Source organism: Pipra filicauda, unplaced genomic scaffold, assembly GCF_003945595.2.
Source record: "Pipra filicauda isolate LSUMZ 115617 unplaced genomic scaffold, ASM394559v2 scaffold218_size1660888_pilon, whole genome shotgun sequence".
Lineage (NCBI taxonomy): Eukaryota > Metazoa > Chordata > Aves > Passeriformes > Pipridae > Pipra > Pipra filicauda.
The window spans coordinates 1490568-1505440 of NW_024104330.1; the positions used below are offsets into that span (position 1 = coordinate 1490568).

Sequence of the window (14873 nt, forward strand, 5' to 3'; positions counted from 1 at the left end):
TTAATAAAAGTTAGCCAGCATAAGGTGATTTCCTGCAGGAAATCCAGGACTTAAGAATTAGGAAAACCTTAGACAAAGGCTTAACAAAACTATTCTTGAAGCAGGACACATGAGGAGAAAGTACAGAGATGTAAGTGCCAAGTAATTGCTGGGAATGTTAGCTGCTCCCTCTCTTTTTTTCTCCTGGATATTTCAGCACAAGGTGACTGAAACTTTAGTCTTCTTGGAGTTATCTGCACCCAGTTCTCTTCACCAATCAAAACTAAAATGCAATCATAGGGCAGCTCTACGCCTTCTGTTTTGACAGCTCCCAACCCTCCTGCTCTTTGACATGTCTCAATGCCTGAACAAAATAGAACCCTTGATAAAGGCTGAGGAATCATTACCTTAACCAGGAAGGAAATATGCTAATGAAATAGAAAGTGTCCGAGGGAGCTTAGTCCCAAACAGGTGTAGCTAAACATTTTTTTACTTTGCAGTACAGTTGGCACAGAGACTCCTGTGTGTTGCTGGATGTGTGCTTAGACTACTGCAGTGCAGTGTCAAAAACATATTATTAACTGAGAAGCTAGAAAGTTATGTTGATTTATTGAAATACAAAGCCAGCCTAAATGGAAAGTGTAACCTGATTGTTCCTTGAGGACTTTGAGAACTTAGTTGTTAAGAAACACGGGAGCTTGTGTACTGCAAGTAATTGATGGAGGAAACATGTTGGGCTTCAGCTTACGTGCCCTAAATTGGCCAGAGCCAGAGAAGTGTTGAGAACTGCTACATCCTGCACCAGAAACTGGATCTAACAAAGGGAAATGTGTCTGAATCCAGTGTTTCAATGAGACAATTTCTTGCATCTCTTCATACGTCATTAGCCTACAGCTTAGTCTTATTATCTTCATTTAAATCTGTAAGATGTATTTCACCGTGGGCAGAGTTTTCTTATGCTGGAGGCTGGCCTCCTCTTTTGACTTGAAATCTGACTTTTATTGAAAATGGAAACGAAGAGGGAAACAGATGAGGTAAATCATGCTCCTGTAAGTGAGCTGTTATTTCACCTGGGTTTTTATTTTCCCACCATTGGTCAGATAGTGCAGTAATACCTGCAACTACATAGTTAATAACTGTATGAATACCATCAATTTTAGGAATATTTTTGGTTCACATAAATATGCATCGAAGAATTAACAATTTGGTTTTATTATTTTTCAATGCACAAAATATTGATTGCTTTTGATTAGTATATACTTTTCTTGTCTGTGGATTTCATAATGGATAGAAATTATATCCTAAAGTGTGCTCTGGTCCTGGCGCTAGGAGTGTGAGTAGTTATGACCAATAGTAGAAGCATATAACTCAGTGGAATAAAATTATTCAGATGTGATTGCAGAATTAAAATTTAAGTGTATAGATAATGATATCAGGAACTTTTTTGACTAAAACTGGAATTTTCAAGACCGATGCTTTCATTAAGTTTTGGCTCCTAAATTTTATTGTTTGGAATCATAAAACTGACACTATTCAACTATATGTTTTATAAAAATTGTTTCTTTTTAAAACTTAGGAGAAAAGATAATTTATTATTAACTAGAAAAACTGGAACAGCTCCAAATACATAATTAAAGAAGAAATAGAACCACCTCATATTATTTTCCTGAGTTATTCACATCCCTCAGGAAAGAAGATCAGAGGGCGCTTAAACTTTGATTTTTAATTTATAAGCCGTGCCATGTAAATTGAGAAATAATACTTGAAAATGTTACAAAGGGAATTTTTTTTTTTGCAAACAAAAAAGGTGTAGTGATACACACATCTAGTTATTTATCTATACTGAACATAAAATTTCCTGAGCTTTTAAAGACAGAAGGCAGAGAATGATTGTAGGTAGAATAATCTGAGCTGAAGAATCGTGCTGTAACACAGTAAATAGGTCTGCTCTGGTGCAAGTTGTCACTGACTTCAACAAACTTACAGTAATTTGCTAAATAAAGAAGGTATAATAAAAAGATGAAATGAATGAAAAAAAATTTAAAAAAATAATAATATAATGAAGTTAGTTTTGAGACTGTAATTTGAAGAGTTTTTTATTTAACAGAGAGAGGTCATTTTAACAAGTGTTCATAGTAGTGCTCAGTCTTTGTGACAAGTTTTCCACTCTTGCAGGGTACCTGTGTTTGTGTCTCAGTCTTTGTAGCTCCAACTATGCCAGTGATGTCCCTTCATGAAACTATTTTTTGTTTGTTTGTTTCTGAGCCAGCCATGTTCATGAACAGAATAAACTTCTGCTAACAGAAGTGCTTCTTTGCCAGCATAGCTATGTATACTCCAGGTTGCTGTCAAGGAAGATTTATTAGTTAAGGATGCGACTTTTTTCAGCTCCTTTTTGATGTATCTCTGCTAGAAAGAATGAATAGCATAGATGTGGTGTCATTTGGGTTTGGGTCTTGTATTAACTACTGTGGTTTTTCACACTGACCTTTGAATTACTGCAGTATTATTCAGACTGGTAACAGCTGCAGGTACCACAGTCTTTCATTCCTGCCCATCAGAAGGAAGGTATAAGAATATCCTGCCCAATATGATTGAATATCCATGTGTGATAATATTGTGTGAATATTGTGTGATAAACGGAGATATGGGCTTACAGGGCTTTAAAATACAAGGCTTTAACCTCTGTGCACAGTAATTATTCAAGTGAGAAGCCACAAAATTTGATGTTAGTTGTTTTGTAATTTAATTGGTCCAGTTGCATTAGTGACATTTTCTTTACATCAGGCTAACTTTTGACCATTTGTATCTAGATCCAGAGGCATTACTACATGGGCAACCAGGTTCTGAAGGTCTTTGCAGCAAAAGGTGATGAGGTAAGGTGAACTGACGTTTAAATGCTGTTTAATGCTGAAGGTATTTTGCTGTGGAATGGAAAAGAATAGTAGTGGCGCTTGAGATTGTCCTGTCTTTCTGCATTAATAAATACTTTTAATGCAGTTTACAGAAGTCTTGTTCCATTTCCCATTAGGATGAAAATAAGTTGGATTAGATCCCAAATGAATACAGTATCTCATGAATAATGAGCAACTGGTAGATATTATGTTTGTGCAAGGGCATGTGGAACCTGAAATTGGTGCTTAAGTCCGTTCTCCTGTAGAGCAACAGTGTGTCCTGTCCTGTGTTATTTAGAACAGACCTCCAAATTATTTTAAGTATTGTAGGTAAAAGGTTCACTGTGGTGCTTTTAATGAGTACCTTTCAGAGTCTGACTTCCCCCCTCTTTCTCTTGTAATACTTCTGAGAGCTCTTCTTCTTCTGGTGAAAAAGGTGGAATGTGCTGGATCTGAAGTTTACTGAGCTTTGAATGGATCCACTATCAGGATGAGATTTGACCTTTCTGCTTCTTCAGTTTTTGAACGTGAAAAATGCTTGTGTTCAAGTTACAGCTGAAATGGGAACTAGTCTTGACTAAATAAGTGCTTTTAAATTCACTGTGAAAGACGTATTTCAGCAGATGAATAAGAACTTGCATGGTTCTGTTGCCTCTCTTTTTTCCCCCCTAGAATGCAGCAGTTGCTTTTTCTGCCCTTGTTCGTGCACTGGATGAGTTGAAAGTGGTAGCTATCGTGCGCTATGCTTATGATAGAAGGAGCAACCCGCAGATTGGAGTAGCTTTTCCGTATATTAAGGAAGCATATGAGGTAATTTTTCACTCTTACCCTTCTGCAGAGAGCCTTCTGAGAGACCCAGAAGCAACACAGTATGTCAGAATTTTTGCAGCATATGTTTCAACTGATCTTAGTTACGAGAGACTATTGAAAGAGCTAAATATGTATATGGCTGAGCAGTGACGGGGGTGGGGGTGGACACAACAATCTTCAGACTTGTGAAGGGTATAAACATAAAGGATAGAAAGGAATTTTTTAGGGTGGCATGAACTGGAGGAGGTATTTCAGTAAAGAAAAAATGAGGCAGAGAATGTTAAGAAACCAAAACCAGCTTTTGACTTTGAAACACAGTAAGCTATGATAAAACCTCCCAAAGCGCCAATATATGGGTTATTTAAAGCATGGCTGGTTGAAACTCTGCACAAGAAAAAGGGATCAGATGGTCTCGCAGGTCTTTATTCCACCAGTAGAAAAATGAGGAGTGCAACCATCAGTGTCTTATAAAATATAATGGTGTGTTTTATTCTGATTAAAACTGTTGCTCTGTAAATATTTTATTTAAATATTTTAATACACACAAACATTAGGTCTTCAGATTTTTCTTATGTTTATATTGTCCTGATATGGCACTCTGGGGATACAGATGTTTGTTTTTCTTCAGGCTTAGTTGTTTCTTCTTTCCTCTTGCTCAGTGTCTCATCTATGTGCAGCTACCCTACATGGAAGACCTAAGACAGTACATATTTTCATCCTTGAAAAACAATAAAAAATACATTCCTACAGGTGAGGTATTTGCTGGTCAACTGGAAGAGTAACCTTCTTGTCGTCTTCTAAGATGCGCTATCCAATGAAAATGCTCTGTCCAATGAAAACATAAGTTATGTCATTATTTTGCCTTGGGGGAAAAAAACCCCAGCCATTTGGGCATCATTTATGGTGATGTCATCTTGAAGTGTAAGTGTGTAACAAGCTTTGCCGCTTTAAGTTGCAAGCTCAGCAGACTTGAAGTTTGCAGGCTGTCCTTTAAACTGTTCTGTTAAATGACTTCTGGCTCTGGTTGTGGGATCATCAGTCTCACAGGATCTCTGTGACAGATCTGAGATTTACTCCTCTGTATCCTTTGATCTTTGAACTAATTTTGAGACTAAATGGCCAAACCTTGTGGGATCTACAGTGTGTGATTATCAGGCTAGAATTAGAACAGAGGCAGCTGCTCCATTGGTGTAAATTTGGTCCTGCAGCCAGTTGCAGTGTGGCCTGTTAATACAGTGCAAAAAGGCAAAGACTGTATTTTCTGTGGCGTGTTGTTTATTAAACTATGCGCTTACTGGTGTCCAGATTCAGATGGAGGGCATCTTTGGAGAACCATAGAACACTGAGCCACACAAAACTTGACTCACTGTTCTGAGAATTTTGTATAGCAATGAGTCTAAATGGATGTAGTTTAAAATTCACTCCTCCTTCTTTCAGTTGTTATGAGATCCATTAAATGGGCACCTGCACATCAGAGTATACATAGCATGCTGGTTTGTTTCTGAAACAGTTTCTATTTTCTTGCCTGTAACCAGCAGTTTAAGAACAAATTTAAAACCTGTCTTGCCAAAGCAGTAGTTGGCTATTGCGAACTGTGTTAATTTGCAGTCATAACTTTAAAAATTTATATTGTGCCATTTAGTTTTTCAAACCAACTGTTCTCCTTATTTTCTAAGTGGCCTATAAACCTTCTGTTGCAAATGAAAACATCTTGAAAAAGAAAAAAAAAATTAAAGCAGAAAGGCAACAATAATTGAGGTCTTGGGGAAAAAAAGAAAAGGCTTTATGACTTTACACTGTAGTCCTTAAATACAGCAGGGGTTTATTATTCTGTCCATTATCCACAGTCTTTATTGGTACATCTAAAACTGCAGTGTATTCTGTGGCATGTAATGACTTGGTAAAAATCTCATGTTGTGATCTCATGTGAACCGAATCTTCATTTATAAATTGTTTCAAGAAATGCATCTATCTGGAAATGTATTTAATTTTTCTTTGTATGTAATTGCTGCCTTAGTGGATCAGTTGTCTGCTGTTGACTCATTGATTGATTCTATGAATTTGGTTTATGAAGATGGAGAAACTTTTGAGGACCTGTTTAAGCCCAGCAAAATCCCAAACCCTCACTTTCAGAGGTTATATCAGGTGAGGTGAACTCTTTGACATTTTTTAAAAACTTCTTTTGTTGAGACTTTTCATCTTTCTGTCTTTCTCTGATTCACATTGGAAAGATCTGCACTGTGAAGATGCAGCTATAAAATCTGTTGCATTTTAAGTATGGGGTAGCTGGTGACTTTTATGTTGTCCCTGACATAGATTTATTTTTAAAATTCCCAGTTCCCAGGAAGCAAGAGAAATTATACCCGTGCTGAGGTCTCTGCAGCAGCATCAGTGATATTCACAGGCACTTAGACTAGACAAATAAAAACTTAAATCTTCAGACTGTATTGCAGTGATCACAGTGTGGACATAGACTGTCTTCAGCTTTTGGGCAAAGAGAAAAATGAGCTGAAAATCATGGATCTCTTTAGCTTCTCATTCTGTGTCCTATCACTTTTCTGTGCATTGTTGCATCTAGCAGTGATTTCAAACCAGGTCAGTCTGAGGTGAACTTGTTCAGTAGTAAATGGTTAACATTGTTGACATTTAAAATGTTCCATTTGGGTGTCTAAGCTGATGCACTTTATGGGCAAGCAGAATGGTTTACACTTCTTGCAGTTATTGTATCAAGCTGTCTACATTTTGATTTACATCCTTTCATATAATGAAGACTTTCATTGCAACTGTGAGGATGAGAGACTTAATTATACATTGGAATTCAAGTGTTCAAAAAATGACACAGCAAATTTAAAAATAAGGAAAATTATGTTGCAATTTATGCAGCTGCAGAATTGTGTGGTATACAGAACCATGGAGATATATTGAATGTGTGACTCTTCTTTGAAAGTTGACCAAAAATGGTATTATAGCAACTATGTTCATCATATCTCAGCAATTCCGAATTATTTATTTCAGTTTACAAGTAGGAAGAAGATGCTTTCTAAGTTAAGAAAACTTACCTTAACTTCCCAAACCCTTGCTACCTCGTACTGTCAAAAGAACCAAAGGATCTGAAGGTCATTGTGTGTTTTAGGAACACATGTAAGCCCAGTCTTCAAATCCTACTCTGATTGACACCTGAAGAACTCAGTGTTCTCTTCAAATTCTGCCAGTCATATTGACAAGACAAGTGTGCAACTGAATGCAAGATTTGATCAGTAGAAGGTTATTGCAGGGCAAGAGCTTAAAATGAACTGACCTCTGCACAACTCTTATTCTAGGAAGAATTGTTAAGCTTGGGTGTTGCAAAACAAATATGGCTTTTCTTGTAAATGAAACACATAGGGGATAGAATTTCCTGTCTTATATTGCTAGATGCAATTTTGCATTTTTTTGGTTTAGTGGATGCCACCTATCAATGAAAGAGAGGATTTTATAGGTGTGCTGTTTGTCTTCTGAAACAGTATGATGATGTTGTCCCAGCATTTGAGTCAAGTGCTGCTAGAAGAGAGTAACTGTGTAGCTCACCAGTTTCCTTAGAGGATAATGGGATTTTGTAAGGGTGAATGCTATTGATGGGAAAAGTATTTATTGACTGTTTGAATGTACAAGGTAGGATACAGTTTCTGTCCACAATGCTTGCTGTTTAGAAAGCCCTAAATTACTAGTCCTCTTAGTGCTTTCTTTTGGCTACGTGCAGCCCCATTTGTGTGTCTTAGTACAAAATTACTATTAATCCATGTAAGTTGTTCTTTTCTTTGCTGCAAAAATGTTCCGGATTTTTAGTATTTTGCTCTTAGGCCAAGTGCCACTGCTGGTTCCTTAAGAACTATGAAGAAAAATTATACACCATCTTTTGGTTATAGCCAGTAAATTGATTGGGCTGAACAGGACCTATAAATGGTTTCAAAAAATAACTCTGAAGAAAAGGATGAACTCCTCCTTCATTTCCTTGCTTTGTTGCCTCATGAAGATATTTGGAATGATAAGTGACAAGAGCCAGAATTTAAACAGAAACATCACGCTAAATTATATCTCTAGAAGTAGTGGTAGGCATTAGGAAATGACAGAGTGGGTGGAAAGTAGTTGTTATTGCTTGCTGGAGTGGAAGATGAGGAATATCCTATATCCAGAGTTTCAACTTTTATTCCTTGCTTCCAGAAAAGCCTAAGTGAACTTCCATAGCTTTGTAGTGACAGACTTCCAACGTTATTGTTTAAGTTGTCCCTCTTAAATACAGGGATTTGAAGCACCTAAGATATTTGGGAAATGCAGTGCATTTTATTTGCTAGCCAAATAAACAAGTTGTTCAGCAGTGGTTGGGCAGAGACAGACATGGGGAGAGGTTTGTTGGGATGGTGCCCTGTAGCATTTCATAGTTCATGGAATCCGGTTGCAGAGTCTCCATCTGAACGTGCCATCATGGCTCTCATTAAACCACGGGTAAGTGACCTTAGAGGATGAAGCTGGTTTATAAGTGGTTGGACTGTGTGAATATTCTCTTTCAAAACCCAGAGCAACTGGGGAGGTGAGGTTGCTCATGGATGTCTGTGAGGGCTTTCAGCCCTCAGAAGTAATCTTATCTTTGGTTGAATTGTTGTTGGGAGGTCATTTTGAAATCGTCACAAACTGGGTGTAAACTGAACTCTGAAGACATTTGTGTTGGGATTCAGTTCACACAGGTTTAACCTCAAAAGCCAGCTAGCAGTGTAAACTGAGTTGTCCAGATCAACTCCATAATTATGAAAAAGAACTTGGGCCAAGTGATTGATCCTTCTTATTTTAGAGATCAAAAGTACATGATAGTTGTGGTTTTTTAGAGTGAGTAGGTGACTGATAGAGACTAAATGCTTATCTTTTAGATAGCTGAATCTCTCTCCCATCTTCTAAGGCTTTAAGTACTATCAGATTCCAGTAGAATTTATAGATTTGCTAAAATATAGTTCTACAAAAGCATGTTCCTAGATGTGATTCAAAAGGAAACAAGGCAGAATGCTCTCTTGCAGTAAATTTCTGCATGTTTGTGCATTTGTGCCATTCCTTATCATGGAATTAATGATGTGAAAAGCCTACTTTTACATCTGTTGACCAGTATCTTAGTGTGACCTCTGTTCCTGAAAGCTGGCTATGTCTCTAAAGTGTAAATGTAAGGAAATTAAGAAGAGCAATGAGGAACCGGTGCATTGGTGACAACATGTGTGAACAGAACGGCAAGTCTGGAAGGCAATGATAGTGTGGGTTGCCTTCTAGCCTGTGAAGGTAGGAATAGTTCTTGCTGGGCACAGAAGGAAGGGGAAGCAAGGTCAAGGGGGACTGTGTGGGTTTAGAAACCCCAGGTTGTCTGTTTAGCTTTATCTCCATTTAGTATCTGAGTTTTGATGGTACCTGCTATCTCAGATCATCTACTTTAAAAACAGGTACAAGCGGAGACTGTGGCTATTTGTGGCAGTTTGCTCAGCTCTTACAGCTGCACACATAAAGATTTCAGATATGAAAGCCTGAAAAACATATTCACAACAGGGTAATTAGGTTGTTTGCTTTGTCAGTTTAATTCAATTCCCTAATGTTTTTTTAATACTGGGGGGGGGGGGGGTGTATCAGAAGAGCCATTACTGCAGCTTCCAGCAACATTTTTACTCTCTTTCAAAATAATTATGCCTTAAATCATTACAAGTGTTTCCAAATGGGTAGCCTTATACAGCTGCCTCCTTTGGACACTATGTTCTCTAGTATGGATTGGAATCTTAATGGCAGCATGAAAACACATTAGTATTGATGTGTAGCATATGGTCTGGATTTTCTTTATTGGCAGCTTTTCAAAGTGAATAGGGGGTTTTACTTGCTTTGATTTTGTTTTTTGAATTAATGTCATGCCTGACAACCAACAAGGGAGCAAATCTACTGTATTCCTAGTTTACTGAATAGTTACCTTCACACTGGTGTCTAATGCACCCAGTGCAATGGTAGTGGAAAAAATTTTTCTCCCATGTGCATCACATGTTTTGATGTATGTGTATGCATGCTCTGGTATCTGTGTATATATTTGTAAATGCACACACCTCTCTAATGCTATCCCATACTTCACAAAGTTGTAAAGATACCTACTTTGCTTTTAAATTTCTCAATGGAATTTCTGTAGCCCTCCTCATTAATCTCGTCTCTCGCCCTCTGGCTCCCTGAGTGTGTGTGCACTGACTTCACACTTGGTGAAAGAGCCTCCTCTGTATCTCCTTCCATCTGTTCCAACTTTGATGTACATTTGTCAGTCTCCTTCATTCCCTTCGCCTTTCAGAGCTGAGTTCTAAACACACATATATTCTGTGCCTCACCTGTGCACATTTAGCATTCTCTCTTTGCATTTGCTCTTAAACTGGTGAAAGTTTCTCCTGTGTGCATACCAAGTTTTACTTACTAAGAAGAAAAATTTTCTTTGAGGGACAATGGACTGTGACAATAACTGGAATACATGGTTGAGATATATCTCATTGCCTAATTTTGGAATGTGTAGAAATCTTTCCTATGTGACTATTCTAGTCACTACTAATGACTAGAATAGTCATTACTATTCTAGTAATAGAACTGCATTTTAAAGGTAGTATGAAGTTAAAAATATGAACAATTGCAGGTGATTGTTTCATTCCTGGGATTTTCCTAATAATTTTCGTAGAACTCATTCCAGTGAGTGTGGAAACACTCATCTGCATCAGTATTCTTGTTTTAATATCATTATTAATCTCCTTAAACAGCTGATCACTTTTAATGCACTCGTGAGCTGGAATATTTTCTAGCAATACAAAAGTAGTTTCTTTAATATGGAGGATATTTTGCATGTACCATATGATGTCAGGCATATGGGCATTATATTAAAAGCACATAAAAGTTTTACTTTTTGAAAGTTTTACTTTGCTCAAACTGTTTTGTCTCTTGCAGTGTTTGCAGCATAAGGCTTTTCACCCTGACAAGCCACTGCCGCCAATAGAGCAGCACCTTTTAGAGATGCTGGAGATGCCCTCTGTGGTAAAAGAAAGGTGTCAGGCTCCTCTGGAAAGAGTAAAAGCACTTTTTCCCCTGAAGGAAGTTGGCAAGAAAAAAGAAGAGAAGACTGCTCAAGACATCTTCAAAGACAAGTAAGTTGGAGATGTTTTATGGATTTTTTGGAAACTTTTTTTTTTTTTCACACTTCAAGTTGTTTTTGCTGGATGAAGCAGGCTCAGAGTCTTTTTAACAGAAAATCAATGAGTTACACACTGGAAAAGGTGCTGATGGATGGAGAATATTGTGGTGCCACAGTGTGTCTGGAGTATTTTGTGAATAGTGGTGGTCATACTGTTACAGTGCTAGACACACCAGCAACCGGTTTGTAACTTCCATATGTCTGTATTTCCTGTCACAGAATCACAAAATCCATCAGGTTGGAATGACCTCAGGAGGTTTCTTGTACAACCTGCTGCTCAAAGCAAGATCACCTGTGAGGTCTAAACAGACCTTCATCCAATCTGGTCTTGAAAACCATCTTGAAAACGATGGTGACTGTGCATCCTCTCTGGGCAACCTGTTGCATTGGTTACTGTCTTCTGATCAGACAGTTTGTCCTACTGGTGGTTATAAAGTAGTTCAAACAGCACTAAGGGAGTCTAATTTAGTTTAGAATAAATGCCATGAAGCTTTAAATTAGCCATAAAGTGGAGTCATCTTAGCATGCTTGATTTAGGTCATTCTGTAGCTTTCATTTTGAATACCAATTACAAGAAAAGCAGCTTCATTATTATCAGCTGTACAATTAATGTGGTTTTCTTGGAAAAAATCAAACTTATGGACTCTTCCTGGAATACCTATTGTTTGAACAGTTTCGAGGTAGGATTTTTTGTTATTGTTGAATATACTGTGTTTAGTTTATTTGTGCTGCAAATAGGAAGAATAAATGCTGAATTGCTACTGCATTGCTACCCAGCCAAATCAATTTGCTCAAACAAAATCTGCTTCTTAGAACTTAATTTGTTGAGATCTGTAATATAACTAGTGGGGCCCCTGGGATGTTGGAGTGTTCTCAGTTAGCTCCTTCTCCCTTCTTTTTGTCGTTTTTGGTTCAGTCATTTCAGCACTAGGAACGTCATTGAGGTGTTTTGAGTTCTTGCTTAGCTTGCCTGTCATATATCCTTTACCTTGGATTGGCTAGAGCCTCCTCGCCAGTTATCTTTGGGAAAAAATGACATAAGACTCTTCACTTTGCCGCTCAAGATTAATGACCACATTTCTCCATACAGACTGGGAAACACCTTACTTTTTGTTGTTGTTGATTTCAGTGTGTGCCTGTGTTACCTTGGCGTGTCTGTGAATTCATACTGATTAAACTCTCTTTTCCTTACTCCGTGCCCCAGTTTCTCTGTGTGTGTACATACATACATTTATATGTGTATTTTAAAAAGGCATAGAACCCTTTGTTTAAAAAATGAAAGGGGGGGGCAAATTTGGGTTCAAGCAAGCTAGAGAGAGAATTTAAACAAGAAGCAGTGACCTATTCTTGGTAGTTGCTTAAAAATATATCTTCCCAAAAGCATCTATTTTACAAGGAAGAAGGAAATCTATTTTGCTTAAAAACTGTTTTCCTTTAGAGAGATGATAAAAGCAGCTATGAAATTGAGATTAATTGAGAGTAATTGAGATAGAAATTGTAGGGCATTAAAATGATTCTTAAAAAAAATCTGTAAAGGCAGTGAAAGAATACAGACTCAACTATTAACAGAAGAATGAATGGTAATAAGATTTTAAAACATTGCAAATAAAAATGGTATTGCTGTAGTAATGAATGGGAGCAGTAGTATTGTCATTGCTACAACAGTAGTGCTAACTGTATGGTTTTGTTCTGTGTTTGGGGAAAAGTTGAGTGATATAACTTATTCACTTGATAAAGACAAGTATGTCACTCTGCGACTGTGCACTGGCACAAGTTGCCCAGAGAAGCTGTGGATGCCTCATCCCTGGAGGTGTTCAAGACCAGGCTGGATGAAGCTCTGAGCAACCTGGTCTAGTGGAAGGTGTCCCTGCCCATGGCAGGGGGTTGGAATGAGGTAATACTTAAGTTCCTTTCCAAACCAAACCATTCTGTGATTCTAAATTCTGTATTCTGTGAGATTCAACTTATTAAAACTATCATACATAGGCAGTTCGCGCTGAAGTATTGTGAAAAAGTTGGCTAGAAGATCTCTTGACCATTATTTTTGTTTCCTAAAACTGATCTGTGTCTCCTATCATCATATTAACCAGATTATTCTCTGCTTAATTTTTAAGGTCTAATGAGACTAAGGCAGCATAATTGTAGACATCATACCTTAATACAGATTTCAGTATTCAGCATTCATTTGTATCACTTTTGCTAAGCTCTCTAGTTAAAAAAAAATCCAGTAAAAAAGAAAGCATTTTACTTTTTCCTTCTTAGGTTGGCTGTGGAGAGGCTATTACCTCATCCAGCTTTGCAGCATGTGAGAAGCTTCTATATTAATGTAGAAGTGGGTGTTTTAAATTAATCTTGTATTTTATTAATTTTTGTCAAATAGTAATTGCACGTTTTACAGTTTAAAAATACCGCTAATCAGCGCATATTCTAAATGTCAGATCCTTGGCTGGTATAAATGGGTATGGATTCATTAGTTTCTGCTGTGCTGCACTGATTAATGACAACTGTAGATCTGGTCCTAGGCAGTTAAATGTAGCGTCATCATTTATTTTCTCCTTCCTACAATCCCAAAGCATTTTGAATCAGTAAAAATAACGCAGGAAGAAAAAGGTTTCAGGACATTCCAGTTGATTGCCACACACCTTTTGGAGAAAAATATTCTAAAAGAGAGTTTTCATTGTTCTCTGCACTTTCTATCAAACCATGTCAATATACAAGATTTTTGGTTTCAGTAGAAGTTCTAAACTCACTGATGTTGATAAGTATCAGTTTCTCCATTTTACAGAGAGACAGAGGCTGTTCAAAACAATCAAGCAACTTGTTCAAGGTTAGTCAGAAAGTCAGCGGAGTTGAGAATGAAGCAAGGTATCCTATCCTTGTCCTGAGGCATAACTAAAGTCATCATTCCTCCTGGAGTGATAAGTAAGGTTATGCTGAATGACAGGAGTTGCTGAGGAGAAGGGATTTCATTTCGGTAGTGACAAAATAGAGTAAAGGATGAGAAGACTACAGAAATAAAGTGAGATAGACGCTGATTGTAAAGTAGGGGAGGAGTGTGCTACAGAAAGCAAAAAGGAAGACTGTACAAGTTCTTTCCAATAGTTGATTGCTTCTGTAACGTGCAATGTAATTTTTGCAATCAGTTCTAACCTTGTAGAATAGAAAGTGGCACCTTGTCCAGGATCTCTGGCTTTGTCCCTGTGTCCTCAAGCAGTTTCTGTTTTTCCCGACAGTAGTAGAATTTTTCATAAGAACTTGTTACTTTGTTTTGAGATTCCTTGAACACAAATCCTGCTGTTTTGATTGCTGAGTAGCTTTCAGTCATTCTTAAACTAAAATCAATTTTTCTGTATCAGTAACCTGTCACATTATGTGACACAGAACGTAGTATCTGATTTTCTTCCCCTTTTGTGATTATCTGGATTTTTCTCCTGTTGCCAAGATGTGCTCTAAAGTTTAATATGTTCCATGTTACAGTTAAGTTCCTAACATGAATGTACACTTTGGTATATGTTATCTGTAAGGAAAAAGCGAGAAAGAAGCCTAAAATCACAGTTAGCTTTTTAAAAATAACAAATAGTCCTTTGGAAAGCATTTTGAGATGTAGCTTAAAATGTCATAAGAGAGTTGTGATGTGCTTAATTGGGGCTTGTCTAGCAGATTTTGATGACTGTAAGTGGAATCTTATAAAGCTGTCATGTGCTGATGAAGAATAGGGGTTGTTAGACTCAAAAACCACTGTGTAAACAGGTTTGTATTACCTATAAATTCCAAGACAGGAACTAGCAGGTAGTGACTGAAGAGTAAACTAATTGCTTACTTAAATGTTATATTTTCATTGCCATTTCATGTTTAAAGCAAGTCTGGTGAGAACACCAAATGTCATGTATATATAGTGTAAATTATTAAGGTTAACTCAACATACAGGTTCCAGATAAAGTGATTGGAGGTATTTTGTATTTAAAAAGGTGAAGGTG

At 37.3% G+C, this 14873-nt stretch overlaps 1 protein-coding gene across 1 annotated transcript in view; it reads left to right on the forward strand.

Annotated features, from left to right (window-relative positions):
- XRCC5 (X-ray repair cross complementing 5) overlaps positions 1 to 14873 on the forward strand; it is a 50669-nt gene that overhangs the window by 16955 nt on the left and 18841 nt on the right. Inside the window, exons 10-14 of the mRNA XM_027734797.2 lie at positions 2793 to 2855; positions 3546 to 3683; positions 4343 to 4433; positions 5701 to 5828; positions 10653 to 10849. Coding sequence (XP_027590598.1) covers positions 2793 to 2855; positions 3546 to 3683; positions 4343 to 4433; positions 5701 to 5828; positions 10653 to 10849 — 617 coding nt within the window. The remainder of the gene's footprint in view (positions 1 to 2792; positions 2856 to 3545; positions 3684 to 4342; positions 4434 to 5700; positions 5829 to 10652; positions 10850 to 14873) is intronic.